Here is a 23,728-nt window from a genome sequence, read left to right on the forward strand (position 1 = left end):
CGACCGGGTTGACTTGTGATAAAAAGTTTGTTCTTTACGACAGCCGGCGACGCTCAGCTCAGTGGTTAGATGCCGACGAAGCTCTACAACACTTCTCAAAGCCAGGGTTGCACCAAAAGAAGGGCATGCTGACTATTTGGTGGGATACTACTGCTGGTCTCATCCTTTAAAGTTTTTGAATGCGAGCGAAACCATTACGGCGGAGAAGTACTGTCAACAAATGGATAAAATGCATCAGAAACTTCAACAACAACATCCAGCAGTATTCAACAGAAAAGACTCAATTTCCCACGATAATGCTTGACCGCATGTTACTAAGCTGACCCTACAGAAGTTGAACGAATTGCGTTACGAAACTCTGCCTCATCCGCCATATTCTCCAGACCTGTCAACTACCGACTACCACTTTTTCCGAGCATCTCGACAACTTTCTGTGCGAAAAATGCTTAAAGAAAACCTAAGCTGTATTAAAAACGCTTTCAGTGACTTCATCGCCACCAGAACGCAAGATTTTTACGTTACTGGCACAAATACAATTGTTTTACGTTGGCAAAACTGAGTTGATTCTAATGGTGCTTATTTCGATCAACAATCTTTTGTTTGAAGCGAGATATCTTAATTTGAATTTAAAAGTTAAATCCGCAATAACTTGCTTGTCAATCTGATATATATATATATATATTTATTAGCGTTGGGACGATTAATCGGAATCGGGAATCGGAAAATTTGGAGGTATCGGAATCGGAAAAATTAATTCCTATTTTCCGATGCCAAATTTTTAATTGTCTTATTTTATTTGATTTTATTTAAAGTAAAACCTTCCGCCGCTGGTAATAATGATAAAATAAATATTGATTTTAAAATACCAGTAAAGCTAAAATCGAGAGATCATCCTCCACAAATGGATTTTGACGTTTATGAAAAATATTTGCATTTAACATGTGGTTTTACGAAAATCGAAGAAAATAACAATCTTATAGTTAAATAATTATAGATTTATAAAGAATCGGAATCGGGAATAATATTGGAATCGTCTCATCACTATAATATATATATATATATATATGTATATATATATATATATATATATATGACTACTTCATTTAATCACATAAATTAATATACAAAGTTAATATACGAAAGTATAAATTTATGCGCAAACTTCAACAGTGCTCAATGTGTAGGTAGAGCTAGGTAGTAAGTTATAAAATATATATGGCAATTAAGCTACACAGAATATTCCGCGTTTCATATAACTTACTATATATATATATATATATATATATATATATATATATACACACACACATACACGCTACATGCATATATCTAAACGTTATATGTATATATTTTATATGCAATCAGTTTATATATATATATATATATATATATATATATATATATATATATATATATATATATAGTATGCCTGTTTGTGCGTGCATTATCGAATGATATCCACTGTTCGTGTTTTTGCACCCATTATGTGTCCTGCACTTTAGCTACAAAATCTTTACCTAAACCCTTCGGCCCCTCCAGGCAGTTAACTTTTATAAACATTTTGTTTGTGTTCCTCTTCACCCCTCCCCTCTCTTCAACGCGCAGCAAGGAAGGAGCGAACGCCCCCCCCCCATCCGCACGCACACACACACACACACACACACACACACACACACACACACACACACACATCTGTCTGCTAGCTCTTGGATAAAAAAACAAAGCCACGCACGCACGCACGCACGCACTACAAGTTCTGATGCCAGCAACGGTTGTCGTCGCTCCCATCACCACCATCCATTGCCGACTTTCGTGATGATTGTGTTGACCGTGCACAAATGAAGATAACGGTGTTGGTCTGATTAATCCAATGAATATAAGTGCAGCTTCATTTCACAAGTATCAGCCGACGCCAACCACCGACCAACAGCTGATGCATTTCCTGAAGCGAGAAGGGGACGGGAGGGGGCTTACATTTAAGCAAGGAATCAGTGTTCCTATTTGCTTGCCTCCCACGAAAGCAGAGTTTAGACACACGGTCAGTTTTTAATGCAAGGGGAAAATACAGCTCCTCTAAAAAGGGGCACTCTGGATAGAAACAAAAATGAAGATTGTCTCAGTCATGAAGGATTTCTCCTCCACTGACCGGGGGGGGGGAAGGTGAAGTGTAGCATCAGAGCAGATACTACACTCTGATCTTGTCCCGAAATAATTTATATATTAATACTGTAGTATCTTTAACGTATGTACGTACGTACGTATGTCACGGTTTTCAGATTATAAATTAATTTATTGGGAGATCCTATTTATTAAAAAAGACAATAGAAGGTAATAGAATACTACGAACATTATTAGTATATAGATACGTTAATTTAACATTCATAGTATGTTATCACCTTCTGCCCCCTTTTTAATAAATAGGATCTCCCAATCACCGAAGACGCAATGTAAACAACAAACAAATTAAAATAAAAAAGAATGTCGCTGTTGGGCTGTACGTGAAACTAAAATATACCTCTTTGGTCTTCTGGCTAGGATCCAAGGGTGGTATCTGTTTCGTGTAACTATGGTATAATAATATCGTGGGGTTTCCGTTTGCACCGGGTGTCCATACAATAGAAATATGTCACAGAGTCATAAGGATATTAGAGATAAACCATAATAAGCAGATAGATTCTGACACTACAGTATAACTAGATTGCTTTGATAAATACTTTTGCAGTTTTAACAAAAGGGCTACAATAATATCATGGGGTCTCCATTCACGCTAAGTGTCGCAGAATGCCCAGCAGCAATATATTGCATATGAAAAATACTGCTGTGGAATTTCCACAAGTCCCCCTAGTAATAATAATCGCACCAAATAATCGCGGACGGCCAAGGAGGATGGAAAGACCTAGGAAGGAGAGCACTAGCTAGACATCAACTGGATGAGTGCAAAAAGGACTGGGACCTTGGGAAGGGGGGGGGGCTTATTACCACCCAAATTCCAGTGAAGACCAACGAGTGCTACCAACGGAAAATCAATCGTAAACGGCTGTTGCGATAACACAAGTTAATTTGCAAAAGTTATTGGAGAGTACTTGAAATTCTGGGAGACTTGTTGTCACTCAGACTTCAGGGAACACCACAGATTGTTCTCAAAGAGAAATCTTTTATCATGGCTTGTGTAAAAACTCCTTGATGATTATAATAATAATAATAATAATAATAATAATAATAATAATAATCTTTCATCAACAGATCCGATAAAGAATGCTGGCAGCGAGTGAGGCTACAAATATTTTTTTTTTTTTTTTTTTTTTTTTTTTTTTACACAGTGATCACCACTTATCAAGGCCCGGAAGCCACTCAGGGATAAGGGTTATTGCAAGTACATCACGTTAGTGAGGAGATTTTATGAAGTGTTTAATTAGGGGGGCGGTTCATTAGGAATTTGTTAACATTAGACTTGAAGACATCCAAGTTGTAGTCCGGAGGGAAGCAGGCAGACGGAACAGAGTTCCACAGGCGTGCAGTTCTAAGAAAGAAGCTTTGTTCATGAAATCCGCGTTTTGATTTAGGCACAGATATAGAGTGGGGGAAATTTTTCACAGTGGATTCAGCTAGACGGGTGATTTTCGTGAAAGTTTGGCGAGAGGGGACCAGGGATTGGAGTTCAGACGAGCACCTGCCATGAAAATAACGATAAAACAAGGATAGGCTCGCAACGTCTCTTCTGTGGGAGAGGGGTTGCAGGGTAGAGAAAAGGGCATCCCCCACTAAACCACGAAGTCTATTTTGTACTCTGTCAAGGCATGATAGGCTGTTTTTGGCAGCTCCTGCCCAGATATGGCAACAGTATTCCATCCTTGGCCGTACTTGGCTTTTATATAGATAGAGAATTGAATCAGTAGTGAGATATCTTCTGGAGCGGTAGAAGGATCCAACCATCTTTCCTGCGACCTTGGCAACAGACTTGATGTACGTGTTCCATTTCAGATCAGGAGTAAAGGTCAAACCCAGAAGCTTGTCAAAACACGGGGCCTCACCCAGACGAGAGCCATCCATCACAATTGATGCCAGCTGGGGATCAGAGCGTTGATGATGTAAGGATAGGAGTTTAGTTTTAGATGCATTAAAGGTTACTAGCCACATCTTCCCCCACTGAACCACGCGCTCGAGATCAGAGGAGAGAGAATCCGAGAGAACTTCGTCATTTACAGCCTTTGATGTGTTGCCGTAGATGGTCGTGTCATCAGCATAGATGTCAACGAATGATTTAAGTATGTGTTTAGGGAGGTCATTGATGTAGATCAGGAAGAGAGTTGGGCCGAGGATTGACCCCTGAGGGACTCCAGCATTTATATTGCAGGCCTCCGATTTTTGTCCATCTACCACTACTCTTATGAGCCTATCGGAGAGAAATGATTTAATGATTGAGAAAACATTTCCAGTTATACCGTAGCTGGAAATCTTGTGAAGTAGACCCTTATGCCATACTTTGTCAAAGGCCTTTGATATGTCAAGAGTAATTGCCCTAGAAAGGAAGCCTTTGTCAAGAGATTCACTAATCCTGTGGGATATAACCGTCAGCACATCTGCGGTAGATCTTGCAGAGCGGAAACCATATTGTGTGTCACTAAGAAGGTTGTTTCTGCTGAGGTGGTTGACTATTTCTCTATTTAATATTGATTCCAGTAACTTACTCATAACACAGAGAAGACTTATTGGTCTGTATTGAGAGGGAGATGACTTATCACCTGAATTCTTAAATACAGGGCAAACTGATGAGGTCTTCCAGGGGGTCGGAAAGCACTTCTCCTTAAGGCAGCGCTTAAATAGTTTCGTAAGTATGGGAGCAAGTTCTGGTTGAAGCTTTTTTAACACTATAATTGGGATGCCATCAGGGCCAGTTGCTTTACTGGAATCTAGGTTTTTTATTAGCTTGGCGACCTCATGCACGGATATTTGTATATTACCTAGCTTGTTCTGTGTTATAGGAGGAAATATGGGGAGTTGATGGCCTTCGTCGCATAGGGTAGAATTAGCTGCAAAGTTCTTTGCAAATAGTTTGGCCTTGTCTGACTCTGACGAGATAACCTCTGGTCCATTGATAATGGTTGGGATAGAACGCACACTTCTGTTCAGGATCCTATTTGTTATTTGCCAAAACTGGTGGGAACCAAGCCGCTGATCAGCTACCTTGGATTTAACAGACTGGGCATATAGCTCTCTTGCATTTTTTATTACTCTTTTGCAGTGGTTGCTGGCAGTCCTGAAAGCAGCTTTAGTCTCAGTGCATCTATTACGTTGGTAGTTATGGAAAAAGTGATTTCTGTGCGCGATAGCAGCAGCACATTCTGGGGAGAACCATGGCTGGCTGTTAGGTTTTTGTTGGAATTTTTTTGATGGTATGAATTGGTCTATGCCTACAATTAACCATTCGGTCAGATCTGATACTATAGAGGACACTTCCTTTTTAAACATGGAGTGCAGAGGTAAATCAGATATGAATGTACGGAAGCTATCCCAGTCAGCCATAGAGTATCGGTATACAGTACGGTGGAGGGGTACGTCTGATGGCTTCTTACATTTTGTTTTTATCTTAACTGATACGACGGAGTGGTCGGAGGATCCTAAAGGAGAATGAACGGTACATGAACATAGCTCAGGGGAAGTTGAAAGAAAAAGGTCTAAGAGGCTTGCATATTGATTGGGTGTATCGGGCACACGGGTGGGTTCGCGAACAATCTGAGTGAGGTCATAAGCAATGGCAAAATCATGACAAAACCTCCCCTCATCATCTGTCTTATTTGAATGGGTCAGCCATTCCACATTATGGACGTTGAAGTCACCACAGATGTGGATGTTAACCGAGGGATGTGAAGACAGTATGTGGTCTATTTTCTCAGATATGCTCTTTAAGATAGTAACTCCGCTGTTGTGGGGCCTATAGAGGGCAAATATAAATGCAGTGGTGTTAGCAAGTGCAACCCTGAAGCACATCTGGGTAAATTAGGATCTTCTCTAGAGATATCCCTGCCACATGGGAAGCCATCCTTAATGTAGGCACATATTCCATGCCCATGGCGATCTTGGGAGTCAGATTTAGCTGTTAAATTGGAGTATCCATTAATTATGAACTCATCTAGGGAAGTGGTCGGCCCTATTCCAGTTTCACATAGAAATAATATGTCCGGTTTCGTCTCCTGTAATTGGGTTTCAACCTCTGGAAGGTTGGAACGTAGACCCCTGATATTGGAGAAGGAGATCTGGTAGTAGGGGTCTACGCTGGAAGATGGGGTTCTAGGTTTAATCGAGTTTTTATTCTGGAGATATTTCATGTTGAGGTTTGGGGATTTGTGGAATAGGTCGGCATACTTGGTTAGAGCAGTACAGAGAGGGAAAGTAAGAGAGAAAAAGACAGGAAATTTTTTTTTTATTTGTAGCACACGAAGAGGTAAAGCCGTAACAATTACCCACTAGTATGGCATCGAGAGGCCCCACCAGAGACTACTGCATGGTCCAGATCCACTCACCAAATGGCAATACAGCAGTCCCAGTACTTTGCGCCTGCTGATAGGACAGCCTCCTTAGTGGTTAATCCAAGGTTCGGGTCCCTGACTATCAGGCGGATAACGTCAGCCCAGACAAAACGTTTACCTCCAGCACCCTTACTAGTGACATGGCAACAAGGACAGACAAAGACAGAAAAATATCCGACATCTCAGACTACTGGTCACCAAGTAGTACCGACCTTTAAGCAGCTTTTTCTTCACCCTTTGTCAGAAACATCACTCATTGAATGAGGACTGAATGACAAAATAGGAGAAGCGAGAGTTACTGGAGCTGCCGATAACACATCCACTGTATTATCTACTCTATTTGGGGATACTGGAAGCCAATAAGATTAAGAACATAGAAATGAAAAACCAAGTCACAGCCGAGTAAAACGGAAGTTTAGGGGCTATTCTTAAACACCATCTTCACAGTTGGAATACAATGTATGTCGTCAATGACATTAAATTTCTGGAAAATTTCTACAAGAAAAAAAAAAATAATGCCCGAGCAGTACACAGTATAAGAGGTTAGAAATTAAACTGAATTACATTTGATCTTGCTAACAACAAAGAATTGGGAGCAGCTATTCAGAATCAAATATAGACATTTTGTGATAGAAGTTTGTAAGTTTAATTTCGAAAATTAGGCAAGGTATCTATATGTTAGATTATGCAATGCACATTCATATATAAATTACAGAACACACATGCATATATACGTATATAGTATGCAATACACACGCATATATATACCCACATGCATATGTATGTAAATATGCATACCTATACGGTATACAATATACATATATAGTATACAAGGCATACATATATAGGTGTACATATATGTGTATCTACATGTATATATGCCTACCTAAATGGTAATCAATATACATGCACACATATATACACTTATATAGTATGCAATATACATATACACACACACATATATACACCTATATAGTATGCAATATACATATACACACACACATATATACACTTATATAGTATGCAATATACATATACACACACACATATACACTTATATAGTATGCAATATACATATACACACACATATATACACTTATATAGTATGCAATATACATATACACACATATATACACTTATATAGTATGCAATATACATATACACACATATATACACTTATATAGTATGCAATATACATATACACACATATATACACTTATATAGTATGCAATATACATATACACACACATATATACACTTATATAGTATGCAATATACATATACATACACATATACACCTATATAGTATGCAATATACATATACACACACATATATACACTTATATAGTATGCAATATACATATACGCACACATATATACACTTATATAGTATGCAATATACATATACACACACATATATACACCTATATAGAATGCAATATACATATACACACACATATACACCTATATAGAATGCAATATACATATACACACACATATATACACCTATACAGTATGCAATATATACACAGACATATATACACCTATATAGTATGCAATATACATATACACACACATATATACACCTATGTAGTATGCAATATACATATACACACACATATATACACCTATATAGTATGCAATATACATATACACACACATATATACACACATATACACCTATATAGTATGCAATATACATATACACACACATATATACACTTATATAGTATGCAATATACACACGCACACACTATATATATATATATATATATATTATATATATATATAGTATGTAATATACATGCATAAATAATACATTCACATACATAATACATACATTCACAAAGAAATATACGCTTTATCTCTTCCAAAACTGTCAATTTTTAAAATTACATTTTTTCCAATTTTATTTTAACAATTTATTTTTAAATTCATCCGAATGTTATCTCTTGCCACAAGAAATAAATGTAAATGACACTTTGCTTCTGTTCTTTTCGGCAAGTCTCTTACCCCCTCCCCGCGTGGGCCAATCTTTTTTTTTTTTTTAATTTTTTTTTTTACTAAAAAAAAAAAAAAAAAAGGAAAACGCAAAAAAAAAAAAAAAATGAAAAACTGATTAAACGATTAAGTTATACCATACCACTTTATTATTATTATTATTATTATTATTATTATTATTATTATTATTATTATTATTATTATTATTATTATTATTATTAAATTTACAATTATTATACAATTTAAGACATTTTCCCAATTTCGGTGTTATTTTTAGGGGAGGGAAAAAAATGAATTAAACCCAAATCGATATAAACAATAACAACGACAAAAAAAAAGACAGATTAAAAAAAAATATTTTTAATTCATAAAATAAAAGTAAAAAACAAAAAAAATGGGTAATCTTTGCACACATCCAGTCATCCACTCAAAACTTATTAAGATTAACGGCCACTCTAAAATAAGGGTTAATGTATGCGTTTAGCGGAGAAAAAATATTTATTCAAAACTTGGCATAGCAAACCAACAAACATAATACGATTTCCAACTTTAAATTTTGGTTTCAAACTTAAGCATGACAGACAATGAAAATGCTATTAAAGCCTAAGCGTGACGTGACAGATAAAAGAAAATGTTATTTTAAGTTTAAGCGTGACTGACCAATGAAAATGCTATTTAAGCTTAAGCGTGACTGACCAATGAAAATGTTATTTAAGCTTAAGCGTGACTGACCAATGAAAATGTTATTTAAGCTTAAGCGTGACTGACCAATGAAAATGTTATTTAAGCTTAAGCGTGACTGACCAATGAAAATGTTATTTAAGCTTAAGCGTGACAGATAAAAAAATTTCAAGCTTAAGCATGACAGACCACTGATAATGTTATTTCAAGCTTAAGCGTGACAGATAAAAAATTTCAATCTTAAGTGTGACAGACCAATGAAAATATTATTTCAAGCTTAAATGTGAGAAATAAAAAATTTCAAGCTTAAGCGTGATAGACCAATGAAAATGTTATTTCAAGCTTAAGCGCGATAAACCAATGAAAATGTTATTTCAAGCTTAAGTGTGACAGATAAAAAAAATTCACGCTTAAACGTGACAGACTAATGAAAATATTATTTCAAGCTTAAGCGTGACAGACTGATGAAAATTTTATTTCAAGCTTAAGCGTGACTGATAAAAAATTATTTCAAGCTTAAGCGTGATAAACCAAAGAATAAATTATTTTAAGCGTGACAGATCATAAAAAATTATTTAAATCTTAAGCGTGACAGACCAAAGAAAACGCTATTTCAAGCTTAAGCATGAAAACACTATTTAAAACAAGAAAATGCTATTTCAAAATTGAAAATGTGTCTCAATACTACAAGGTAACGAAAAATTTATCTCAAATGGAAGCGTGTCAGACCAATGAAAATACTATTTCAAACTTAAGCATGACAGACAAAGAAAATTTTATTTCAAATGGAAACATGACAGACCAACAAAAATGCTATTTAAAACTTAAGCGTGACAGACCAAAATAAATACTATCAACAGATATGCTATTACAATGAAATCATATCAGACCAAAGAAAAATGTATTTCCAACTTCAGCGTGACAGACCAACGAAAATGCTATTTTAAACGGAAACATGACAGACCGACCTACCGAGTGAGGGACAAAGCCTTTCATAAATATGCGACGTCGCATCTAAAAAGAGGAGAAAAAAATCATAAAATTGTGTGAAATAAAATTTTAATTAAAAAAAAAAAAAAAAAAACGATAAAAATAACTGCTTATCAGGCATTAAAAAAAAAAACAAAAAAAAACAGTCAATCTTTTCCAATTTTTTTTTTTTTTTCTTCAGGAAAAAAATATAAATTTTATTGCAAAGGTTTTTGATGGTTGACTTTAATAGAGAGAAGGACGAGAAGAGACAACGAGAAAAAGAGGCAAAAAGAAACCATAAACTGAAATACGTGTAATGGAAGACTGTCAACAATATAATAGCTATAAAAACATTTCATTTTAAAACAATTAATTTAATGCCTATATATATACATTAGGTGGTTAGAGTCAGATTTTTTTTTTACATAGGCATAACCACTTATCGAGTCCCAGAGACCACTCGAGGATAAGGGTTAAAGAGTGTACAGTAGTCAATTGGGCAATATAGTAATCGTTAGCAATGGAAATTCGGTAAATTTGTTAACTTAAGTGAAACGGCTCATCAAGAACTTGTTTACGTTGGACTTGAAGACAATCATATTGTAGTCAGTTGGAAAGCAGGAAGACGGAAGACAATTCCACAGGCGTGCAGTTCTAAGAAAGAAGCTTTGTTCATGGAATCTATGTTTAGGTTTAGCACGGATGGGGAAATTATTGATAGTGTTTTCAGCTAGACGAGGGTTTTTTGTGAATGTTTGGCGAGGGGGGACCATAGATTGGAGCTCAGCCGAGCACTTGCCATGAAAATAACGATAAAGCAAAGACAAACTCACAACATCTCTTTTGTGAGAAAGAGGTTGCAGGGAAGAGAAAAGGGCATCTCCTACGAGGCTACAAAGTCTATTTTGAACTCTATTTAAGGCAGGACAAGTCGTTTCTAGCAGTTCCTGCCCAGATGTGGCAACAGTACTCCATCCTTTGACGTACTTAGCTCTTATATAGATAGAGAATTGCATCAGCAGTGAGATATCTACTGGATCGATAGAAGGATCCCACCATTTTCCCAACAGCCTTAGCAACGGATTTGATGCATGTGTTCCATTTAAGATCAGAAGTAAAGGTCAAACCTAGAAGCTTGTCAAAACATGAGGCCTCCCCAAGACGAGAGCCATTCATTTCAATTGATGCCAGATGGGGATCAGAACGTAAAAAGGTTGCCTCCGTCGAGAGCTTCGCTAATCCTATGAAATATAACTGTAAGCACATCTGCTGTAGATCTAGCAGAACGGAAACCATATTGTGTGTCACTAAGGTTATTTTTGCTGAGATGGTTGATTACTTCTCTATTTAACGTACTTCCTAACTTCTAACGTAGCGTTACTGGAAGCGGTGATGAGGCAAATCAGTTTCTTCACTTTTATTCTTTCGTGTTTCGATTGTGAAGCGATTTATTGAAATAAAATAAGTAAAAGAAGATTATTGATGAGTATATATAATAAAAATTTGCAAACTTATACAGATGAAAATAATACAATCCTTATTTGCACTTTTAATAAAAAAATTATAAAAAAAAAGAAGTTTTTAATTAGTTGAAATTTTATAATACATGTTTATGAAATTATAAAATTTGTTTTAATTTTTAAAATGATAGTTTTCTTATTTGCATTTTTATAATAAATATATACAGGGTGGTCGCTAGAAAAGCGGGAAATTTGAAGGTCAGCTTAGATCGTGAATAAAATGCGTGATTGCTATTTTTTTTTACCCTTCAAAACGCCACACGAGTTTGGATTTCTAAGTTAAGACGTCAAATGGAATGCATGAACGACATTTTGAGTATAAGTATACATTTGTATTTGACAAACTTTGTAAAAATAAATCGTTGTTGGACAAATTTCCCGCTTTTCTACGACCACCCTGTATTTAAGAAAGTATAGGAATAAAATTATTGAAATCAAAATAACTAAATTTCAAAACATCATAAAAAAAAGGTATCCATTGCATGATATTCTCCAAATAGTTGGCGTTCATTCTCCACCGGAAGTGACGTCACGAGATAGTCCATTAAACCCATGGAGGGGCGTCTCCAACAATAAGCGGTCCTGGATATGATCTAAAACTATATCCGATGGTGAGGCCCCACCTTGCGGGCTTTGAGGAGTGTGGAGTCACCCTTTAGTTGCCATTGCTCCTAGGTCCACTCTGACCCGGAGTGGTAGTATCTGTTAGGGTCCCAACTATGGGTTAAATAGAATCTGACTTAAAATAAAAAAAATATACTCCATTAAAAATCGTTCCTCAAAATAACTAGATTCGGCAGTAAATAACCAGAAAAAGGGTTGATATGCCGTAAACCAAAAACAACCAACCATCCACCGCCACTTGAATTCTTGCAGACAACTATCGAAAAAGACTAACTTTATTTTATACTTTTCAATAATACTCTTTTGTACTATTTTATTTCAATCTCTCCACAATAGAAATACTAAAGAACGATAAAAACGAAAGAAGTTATTTGCCTTGTTACAGCTTCCGGTGGTGTTACGCCGGAAGTTAGGGAATACGTTAGCTGACTATAACTAATTAAGTACATGATGCGATTATATAAAAAAAACATCTGTTTCTACGAAAAGAAGTTGGTTTCAAATTAAAACAAGACTTTGCATAGGATGTGTGTATATATATATATATATATATATATATGCTAGAATGGTATATATATATATATATATATATATATATATATATATATATATATATATATATACCATTCTAGCATGTAAAGTTGTATTATCGGATTTCAAAAGTTAGGCCTAAACAGCATTTAAACTGACAGATTAACTTTCCCTTCGGGACCCATGGCGCAGTGGATAGAGACGTTGAATCTCTATGGTTCCAGGTGAGAATTATCTGAAAATAGTGGTTTCAATCCTACCCAAAACCGACCAGAGGCTTAGTTGGCCCAAACGTGGTGACCGTGGAAAGCAATGTTCCTATCCGTCGCGGTAACCACCTGACGAAGGCCAGAGGAATAGTTTGCCGAAACGTCATGAAACAACAACTAAAGGATGAGGATGATAGTCTGCAATAAATAAATGAATAAAAGACATAACTCAATCACAGAACTAAAGTATATTTTTGCAAATATTTTGCATCGTTCGTCATTGACAGAATCAGCAATAAACCCTGGACTTGCACTGCAATTTTGTACGGAACTTTGTTATAATGAGGTACAGCAAACTAAGTACTATGGTATCTGTTCAATAAACAGTTAGGGATTTAATAGAGATTAATATGGATTAGTACTTAATAGCGATGGGACGATTCCAATATTATCCCCCCGATTCCAATACAATTGCCGATTCCGTACTAAATTATCGATTACGATTCTTTATAAATCTCTAAATATTTAACTATAGAGTTGTTATTTTTTTTTCGTTGATTACTGTAAAAAGCACACACACACACACACACACACACACACACACACACACACACACACACACACACATGTTAAAGGTGCAGGTATTTTCTCAAACGTAAAAAACACACTTGTGAGAGATAATCTATAGATTTTTGTTTTATTGGTAATTTAAAAATCGATAAATATTTATTTTATTATTACTACCAACACAGTAAGAATTTGTTTTGAACAAAGTCACATAAAAAAAAGACAAAAAGAATCGTTTTTGGCATCGGAAAATATATACAAATTTTTCCGATTCCAATACCCTTAAAAGTTCCAATTTTTCCAATTCCCAATTAATCGTCCCGACACTAGTTTTCATGCAAAAATGAGCTCAAATTTAACTATATTCAGCCATCAATTTGGCATAGTGCACTCATTATAAGTTTGTAACTGACTAAAATGTCTAGTATGGAAATAGTTTTTACATGAACATAAAATTATGTTATTATTCAAGGGGAATAACTCATAACGAAGAGATAGATGGATTATTTATTCAGGTAATTATATTTTTTGACTGACTAAAATAATTAAGAGAGGCATAATTCAATCACAGAACTTTAGTTTTGCATGTATTTTGTGTTATTAAAGAATGTAGGGGGAAAAACAGTCATAAAGAAACAAACGTTGATTGACTCACATTTTGTGTAATAATAAATGCAAGCAGGACCCCGTGGAAATTTCATTGTGCATTTTTCAACTATCTGCATTATTTAATTTCGTAATAATGTTTTCTATAAAGTGTGTATGTGCGTGTGTTTGATACTAGTTGTATATACCCAGCGTTGCCTGATTGGAACACATTAGCGAACCGAGGGTTTAGTAACATTATTTACGATACACAAATATCCAAACGTCTTACAATCATAGATTGGAGCTCAGACATGACGTCAGCATCAGTCGGCCATGTTGCCTATTCAACCTATGAAAGCCTATATATATATATATATATATATATATATATATATATATATATATATATATATATATAAATGATGGTTGTTTGGTTCCAACGAGAGAAAAAAGTGTATATTTAAAAGAATGTAGCTATCAACAATCGTAGATTTTTCAAACTTTTACCATCTTTTAATATTTTTTAAATATTTTTATAACGCGTTTCGAGTCTTCTTCAGCTCTCTTCAGATATTTTTTATATAAAAGTTTTTTTTTAGTTAAAAAGTTTACGAAATTTCCTTTTGGACGATATTTTATTCCTGGACGCACACTCGGTGCTAGCAGAAATAAAATGTCTTTCAAAAGGAAATTCCGTAAACTTTTTAACTAAAAAACTTTTTTATAAAAATATCTGAAGAGAGTTAAACAAGACTCGAAACGCGTTATAAAAATATTTTTTTTAATATTAAAAAAAAAAAAGTCTGAAAAACCTACAATTTTTGATAGCTACATTCTTTTAAATACACACGTACGTACACACGTACACACACAATGACCCGGATATTAGAAATCCCCGGGAGGGCACATCTCTCTTCTGTCAGAGTTACACTGTAAACTAACACAGGTTCTAATTTGGAACCAGAGAAAATCTCTCTTATATCCGTTTTTTCTTATATCCGGGTTACCGGGTTACACTGTGTGTATATATATATATGTATATATATATATATATATATATATATATATATAGATAGATATCGTGTGTGTTTGTGCATGTGTGTAAAGAAGAGTAAAAAAAATATATTTTATATGCAAAATCCGATCCCGCATTTTGCTAATTCCTGCCCTCTGATGAGAAGAAGAGTATTTCTTCGAAACTCCGCGGATTAAGGACTATCCACTTATCTTGCGCTTCCTTTTTAAAAATTAAATATGTTTTTAACTCTTTTTCAAGATGTCTTTTAACATGTTTTATTAATCATTTGTTCATATTATAAGCTCTATTTCCTTTTCGGTTTTATTGAGCTTTTACATCTGGTTGAGATTACTTTACTTGTAAATATTAATTCTTTAATATTTATAATATATTTTTAGTTTACCATTTTGATTACCTTGGTAAACTTATTGTAATTTTTATTTTTTATATATATATATATATATATATATATATATATATATATATATATATATATATATATAGTGTGTGTGTGTGTGTTTGTGCGTGTGTATAAAGAATAGTAAAAAAAAAAAAAAAAAGAAAACAAATAAAACACAAACTTTTTTTTAAGGCAAAAAAAAAAAAAATTAAAAAAATTTACCTTGGCAATTTTTGGATGCTTTTTTCTCATCGCTATCCAGCGCTGGCATATTTCCATCTGTAAGAATAAACAGAAACGAATATATATATATATATATGCATGTGTCGGGGTGTAGGTATTAAATTTTACATCATATAGTCACCACTAATCAAAGTCCCGAAGCCACTCAAGGATAACGGTTAATGGCTACAGGAATTAAATTATGCCCATTAATATAGAAGTCATGTTTTTGAATTTTTGAGATGAGGATTAGTTATTCGTATTATTTGGATTCTTCAGACTACTGCTTTCCTCTAGAGTGTCATATTCACAATGTTTCGGTTGATGTAACCTTCGACCTTCTTCAGGTGTAGCTTGTCAAACTCAAGAATGTTTCTGTGGTACAGTGGTTGAGTACTTGCAAAATTTCAGTTGATAAGTGATATTCACCTGATGGTTGAAGGTTCAATCCTCAGTGTGGGCGGTCAAAAGATATAATCGCGAATATTACTTAAGACCTCTATCCAGTTACAGAACGAGACCATGTTGTCCCCATGAAATAACTAAAGGGTTCCGTAAAATTCCGTTCAGATTCTTGAGTTCGATAGAAAAATTCCCTTAGTTTGATACACCTGAAGAAGGTTGAAGGTTACATCGGCCGAAACGTTGTGAAAATAACACTCAAGACGAGAACAGTAGTCTGAAGAATCTAAACCAATACAAATATAGAAGTCATCGTGTAATTTTCACGTGTTCCGCTGGTACTAACCCGTTTCCGTAGATTGTTTTACGGCATTAATGCCGAATCCAGTTATTTTGGAATAAGAGTTTTGCTTTGAATTCTTTAAATATTCAAATATTTATCATAATGTTTGGTTTGGTTGTTTTGTAGAGGTTGTTTTTATTTTTGCAGAACATGATTGAGTTTTCCAAAGGAAAAGGGAAAAAAAACAATATCAATGTTTAATGCATTTTAGGTCAGGAAGCCAATATCTTCAGACAGCCTGGCCTAGTAGCAACAAATAGGGGGAGGGGAATTTTTATACTACTACTTCTCCTACAACTAATACTAAAAACAACACATCTCAATCTGGCACAAGGCCACCGACACAGGTTTAGACTTGTTCTCCGATAATGATTTATCCATCTGGGCTGGAGAGATGCTTTCGCAAGTTCTTCTAAGATGATGGTGCTCCGGACTTTTCTAATTGCAGATGGAGGGAAATGCTGTTTGCAAATAATGGGTCTACAAAACCTTAAGTTGATAACGGATATTGCTCTCCTCCCGCAAACGGGACTGGGTGGCCAGTAAGCTTGCCATTACTGGGAAGAATAATAAGATGAGGCTTGCAAAAGTGATTTTGGCCAGATGGTATAAAGTTCTATCCAGCCTCCGTGCCCCTCAATAGACCGTCTAAAATAATGGCTTATTGTCTTGACAGGTAAAGAAAACAAGGAAGTATAAACCGAAGAAAGGAACTGTCATAGTATTATTAGTAATACAGAGGAGGGGGAGGGGGAGGATTGAAAAGTGATGTACTAAGAAACCTAACTAAGATTATCTTTGGAAGGAGGAGGGCAAGCGGAGGTCAGCGTTATCTAATGTAAAGAATTGGGGGAGGGGATGCTAGGGATGAAAATGCCAATGGAATGCTTTGCTGCAGAACACTTGAAATAAAATATAGCCCACGTGCGGTTTCTAAGTGGATTCATCCCATTATTCACAAGGCCGGCAGTATGGGTGGCGCTATGGTTATTAATGGAGCCAGCAAGCTGGGTTCAAACCCAGCACAGTACCTATTTACTTGTCTTCCTACAAGAGCAAAAGTTAGATATAAGGTCGGTTTTCAATTTACAGAAATACTGGCCCCGTTTTTGTAGGATTAGACCGTCGGGTTATAGCTAGGAAAAAAAACAGTGAGTAGGAAAAGATTTCCATGAGTCAGCAGTTCTTGAAAATAAGCTACTGGAAATCGTCAGAAATAGAGCCAGCAAGCTGGGTTCAAACCCAGCTCAGTACCTATTTACTTGTCTCCCTATGAGGAGAAAAGTTAGATATAAGGTCGGACGATAAAAGATGAAGCAAAATTTCAGAATAGGTATTTCGCCTTTCTCCTAATCAAAATGCTGAGAAAGACTTCTTTTTTTTTTTTTTTTAGTGGAAATCGTCCCAGACAAGGTGTGAAGCCACTTGATGTAAAGAGCTAACAAGAACGAAAGATAATTATTGCAAAGAAAGAACATGTTTATTGACCTTAGTCTTGAAAAAACCGAGGTTGTTGTTAGAAGGAAAACAGTGAGCAGGAAAAGATTTCCATGAGTCGGCACTTCTTGAAAATAAGCTACTGGAAATCGTCGGAAATGGAGCCAGCAAGCTGGGTTCAAACCCAGTTCAGTACCTATTTGTCTCCCCACGAGAGCAAAAGTTAGATATACGGTCGGTTTTCGATTTACTTAAAAACTGGCTCTGTTTTTGTAGGATTTCTCGTTCGCTGACTGAGGACAGGAAAGATTCTCGATTCTAATGTCAGGTTTTAATGTAGGGGAAATCCTGTTCCTCCTACAAAAAGTTTTGCATCCTACATAAAAAAATAAATATTTAATCCTCCTATAATGATACAGCTGTTTTTTTTTTTTAATTAAAAAAAAAAAAGAAACAAAAAAAACAAACAGAACAATAGATGTATGTATGTGTGAAAATATTTAACCGATAAACTCTTAAACTACTGGTCACATGACACTGAAATTAACAGGAAATACTAATCATACACTAAGGATTGTTTATTACAAGTAAAATCTTTGTTTGGATTGAAATGTCGGCAAGTTGAAATGCAAAAATTTTCATTTCAACTTGTCAACAAATGTCACATGTTAAAGTCACTGTAAGTACCCGATGTTTTTTTTTTTAGAAAAAATTATAACTATAAAGATATCGGTGATATATCGTCAAACGAATGCTGGCAAAAATCATTCGGTTCATATGAAACGGATGAACGAAATCCAATACTATTAGGATGTTGGCAACCTTCACGTGGCCCGCAAATCTCTTCCTAAAAAGAATTCTAAATAGAAAGTTATCAGGAAAACGAATGCTAATCATAGAATCTTTCTTTCTTTCTTTTTCTCCCCCCCCCCAAACAAGACACAGTGTCACTTTGATGTAGGGGCTACTACCGGGGACATAAGTTGCAGGGATAATATTTAAAAAAAAAAAAAAAAAAAAAAAAAAAAAAAATGAACCGGCTTCCTCCAAAGGAAGAAGAGTCAAGGGAATATTAAATTCACAGATAATCCCCAGTCGGCTGTAAATCATCTGATTCATATGAAATTAAAGAATAAATGGACGAATTACTCTTTATCCTCGAATGGGTTTTCGCCTTGATAAGTGTTAACTCGTTAGTAAAAATACTAATAACTGCATATTTTTTTTTTTTTTACTCATTGCTTATTAAAGGTCAGAGGATAAGGGTTACTGAGTGTAAGGTGAGACAATACTGCGATGATCAGTTATGGTGGAAATAGTGTGAAAATTAATTATTTAAGAGGACGGCACAGTTATATTCAGCTAATAAGCAGCCTCACTGTTTTGTTCCACAGACGGGCAGTTCTAGGTAACAAACTTTGATCATGGAATTTACGTTTAGTTTTAGGCATAGATAGAAAATAAGGGAAATTGTTAGTTGTTGTAGCAGGGCGAGTGTTTACTGTGAATGTTCTACGGCAGGAAGGTAGGTATCATAGATAAGAACTCAGTCGAGCATCTGGCATGAAAATAACGATACAGCAAAGATAGACTCGTTGTCTCTTCTATGAGAAAGATTTCCAGGCCTTCATAAGCACAGAGTACAAATCTTATGCAGTTACTAGTGTGGAGGGAGGGTGTCCGGCTTTGCCCGGTCGTAAAATACGCTTAAATATGATATTTTAATTCGTCCAGATTTCGTTTATATAATCATTATAGTCGTGATTTCAAAAGTAAAAAAAAAAAAAAAAAAAGAAAGTATTTAGGTGCCATTAGCTAGAATCGAAACCATAGCATTCAAAGCTGGTGACGTTAGCACTGAACCAACGAGATACGCATATGAACTGATTAAAAATTAAAACTAAGATGAAAGTACAAAATGTGTAACAATTTTTTTTCAATTTGGACCAATTTTTGACCCCTTAAAAACAATTTGGACCGATTTTTGACCCCTTAAAAACAATTTGGACCGATTTTTGACCCCTTAAAAACAATTTGGACCGATTTTTTGACCCCCTTAAAAACAATTTGGACCCATTTTTGACCCCTTAAAAACAATTTGGACCCATTTTTGACCCCTTAAAAACAATGTTAACCAGCTGAAGACCCATAAAAGGACGGTCTGTAAAAAATCCAATTATTTGAGGCCCGTAGCTTTGCGACTTTTAGTTTCGGAGGAGATAGAGTTTGAAAATATGGAGACAGAAAGACAGACAGCCTTTTATATACTAGATTAGTATTTTTACTAATGAGTTAACAGTTTATAAAGCGAAAAACCCACTCGAGGACAAAGGGTAATTCATTTAGAGTTCTGAATTCTTTACAGCTCCTCCCCATATATAGGAACAGGTCTTCATCTTAGAAAGTGTTTGGCTTTTATACAAGCGGAGGATTACGTAAGGAGTAAGATATTTAGTGGCAGCATGATTCAATCATCAATGAATATGATGAAGTTCCCTTTATGCTCAAGTGGTTTTCCGCCTTGATAAGTGTAGACTCATAGTAAAAACAACAACAAAAAAAAACGTATGGTAATTATACAAATGAGGGTTAACTGCGTAAGAGGTCGTTTTTAATGAGGGCAATGTCGAGTAACCGTGCTGGCGTTTCATACTGCACTAACATTTATTCATCTTTCAATTAATTTAATTATAATTTTTTTTTCTAAATAATTAAAAAGATTTTTTTTTTCTTTCATTAAAAATCGTGAAAGTTTCCATTAAGATTAGTTTTTAAATGTATTTTTTTTAAAAATTATTATTTGAACCCCCCCCCCAAAAAAAAACCCCAAAACTAAGGATCACAATTTAAAGTGGTTGAATGCGTTTTGTGTGAACAGAATGGTTTCAAAAAAGCCATTTGGATTGGACTAGTTGGGTGATGGAGGGAAAATCCTCCTCCTATTCCTCCTCCTCGTCCTTATAATTAACTGATTAAACAAAAACCGCCTGTCCCGATTACTTGCCTCCCCACGAGGGAAATTTTTTCTTTTTTTACAAGGGGAGTCACTACTTATCAAGGCCCAGAAGCTACTCGATGATAAGGAGTGAAGCACCGTGATAGGCGGTGATGGTGGAAATTGGCTAGAAATCGATTATTTATGAAAATGGTTCAACAAAAATTTGTTTACGGTAAACTTGAAATCGACCATGTTATCATCACCTAGGAAGTAACCCCGTAGTATTGTGTTCGGTAGATGGCAGCTCTAGGAAAGAAACTGGAATTTTTGTTTAGTTTTAGGTACAGATAGAGAACAAGGGAAATTGCTGACAGTGGTTGTAGCTAGACGAGTGCGTTTGTCTTGAATGTTTTACGGGGAGAATGGACCATAGATTGAAACTTAGCCGAGCACCTGCCATAAAATAAAGATAGAGCAGAGATAGACTCACAACGTCTCTGATGTGAGAAAGAGATAGTAAGGAGGAGGGGGAGGGGGAGGAGGAGAGGACATTGTTCACTAGATTTCGAAGCTGGTTATAAACACAATGGTTAAGCACAAAGTTTCATGCAAACTACATCACCTAATATATATATATATATATATATATATATATATATATATATATATTATATATAAAACACCGTTAAACTCACAACTCGCTCAGCAGCCACCGATAGCGCAATGGTTAGGAGCCTTGACTATCGTACAGACGGTCGGGTTTCAATCCTGGCTTGAGGTAGTTGCCTGTCTAGTCGCACTGATGAGCTGTGAAACAGCGAAACAGTACTGCATGTGGATAATATATATATATATATATATATATATATATATATATATATATATATATACTAGAGAGGCTGTGGGCCGGCTTTGCCCAGGCGTAAAATACGTTTAAATATATTTTAATTTGTCCAGATTTCGTACAGAGTCGTGATTTCAAAAGTAAAAAAAAAAATATATATATTTAGGTGCCATCAGCTAGAATCAAAATCGCAACCGAAACCTTAGCATTCAAAACTAGGGACGTTACCACTGTACCAACATGACACGCATATAAACCGATTTAAAATTAAAAATAAACTAAGATGAATGCCTAAAATGTTTAACGATTTTTTCAATTTGGAGCCATTTTTGACCCCTTTAAAACAATTTTAAAGGCCCATAAAAAGAAGGTCTGTAAAAAAAAAAAATCCAATCATTTGAGGCCCCTAGCGCCGCTCTGCGACTTCTAGTTTCAGAGGAGATAGAGTTTGAAAATATGGAAACAGACAGAGAGAGAGGTAGCAAGATAGAAGTTACCCTCTGTTTTTGCATTGTTAACTGTACTATACTTTTGCTAGACTTTAGTTACATATTTCTTCCTCCATCGAAATTACGATCGCAAAAGCGGAAGAACCCTGTAGCCTGGTTGGTTCAGATAAACCTGGAAACAGCCCCTTGCTCTTGCCGATGCCCCCTTTTCTCCCAGTCCTCATCAAGACGGGGTGGAGGTCCTCCTCGGCTGCAATGGCTTCTTTGCAGACCGAGAAAAGATCAACAGAAAAGGAAAGGAAACCTTGCGAAAGCAACGAGCAGGAGAAGAAAGGCGTGCATGCGTGCACGGCTTGTTAGCAATGTGATACAGTCAAGGAGAGCAAATTAGCGCCGAGCACATATCTGGCACGGACACATACACGGGTGCTTGCTCTCTCTCTCTCTCTCACTCTCAACGTCTGCCAGTGTTGATCTACAAGAACAAACTCTGTGTCTACCCTGCCAAAAGTAAGAGACGCAGAAAATGCCAAGTTCCGTATTACTTGTAATAATTAATTACACGGGCTACTAACTGTGTCCACTATATTTAACGGTTCCTCGAGTCAAACGAAGCATGCTATTTTAAAATTAACTTCATATCCAGATATTTCAAGAAACTTAAGCAAGATTTATATATATATATATATATATATATATATATATATATATATATATATATATATATATATTTCAGAATAAAATTATCTAACAATCAACTGGTATGGAAACCTGTGCTTATAAGTTTTACAAAATATTATTGGCAGTAATATTCTATAAGTACTATCACATCTAAATAAAAATTGCTCGATATACAAGATAGAGAAAATAAATCAAATTTTAGTCATTCAATGAATTTAAAAATTTATGACGTAAAATGTTTAAATTTCAAATCAAAATATTTTTAATTATTCTATGTAAGACAAAGAATACATTTGAAATATTATAACTCCTTATCCTATAGGATTTCGATGTCTACCATCTCTTCAGAGGAGAAAATATTAGCAAATAGTTATAATGGTTTACGCCTTATTTGCTAAAGTCAGTGAGACATGGAAAATCACAATTAAAAGTTGTTTAAGTATTTAAATGTCATAGAGTGTGTGTGTGTGTATATATATATATATATATATATATATATAACATAAGAGAACACAATTTAAGACTAAATTATAATTTACAATTTATTGTTCAACAGGATACTTACATAAGGAATATTAAGATTTCATTAATCTGAAGTTTCAAAGAATGCGTTTTCATCAGAGGAAAGATTATATTATAGCGGAGCTATGAATTTGCTGGTACTGGCATTAATTGAAATTGCATTATATGAAAACTATGCATATATAAAAAAAAAAAGTTAGTGTAGCATATCGCCCGACGTTGTCCGGTCATAAAATATGCTCAAATATGATA

At 35.1% G+C, this 23,728-nt stretch overlaps 1 protein-coding gene across 7 annotated transcripts in view; it reads right to left on the reverse strand.

The window, feature by feature from the left end:
* LOC145265584 (netrin receptor UNC5B-a-like) overlaps nucleotides 1–23,728 on the reverse strand; it is a 573,104-nt gene that overhangs the window by 84,841 nt on the left and 464,535 nt on the right. For 4 of the 7 annotated variants that reach the window (XM_080121590.1, XM_080121592.1, XM_080121587.1 and 1 more), the window contains 2 exons: nucleotides 15,861–15,917; nucleotides 10,182–10,223 (listed from right to left, as the gene is read on the reverse strand). In XM_080121590.1, the coding sequence (XP_079977716.1) occupies nucleotides 10,182–10,223; nucleotides 15,861–15,917 (99 nt within the window). The remainder of the gene's footprint in view (nucleotides 1–10,181; nucleotides 10,224–15,860; nucleotides 15,918–23,728) is intronic. The other 3 variants (XM_080121591.1, XM_080121593.1, XM_080121588.1) reach the window with 1 other exon arrangement.

The sequence above is a fragment of the Euprymna scolopes genome, chromosome 40 (assembly GCF_053919585.1).
Source record: "Euprymna scolopes isolate OS-2025 chromosome 40, ASM5391958v1, whole genome shotgun sequence".
Lineage (NCBI taxonomy): Eukaryota > Metazoa > Mollusca > Cephalopoda > Sepiida > Sepiolidae > Euprymna > Euprymna scolopes.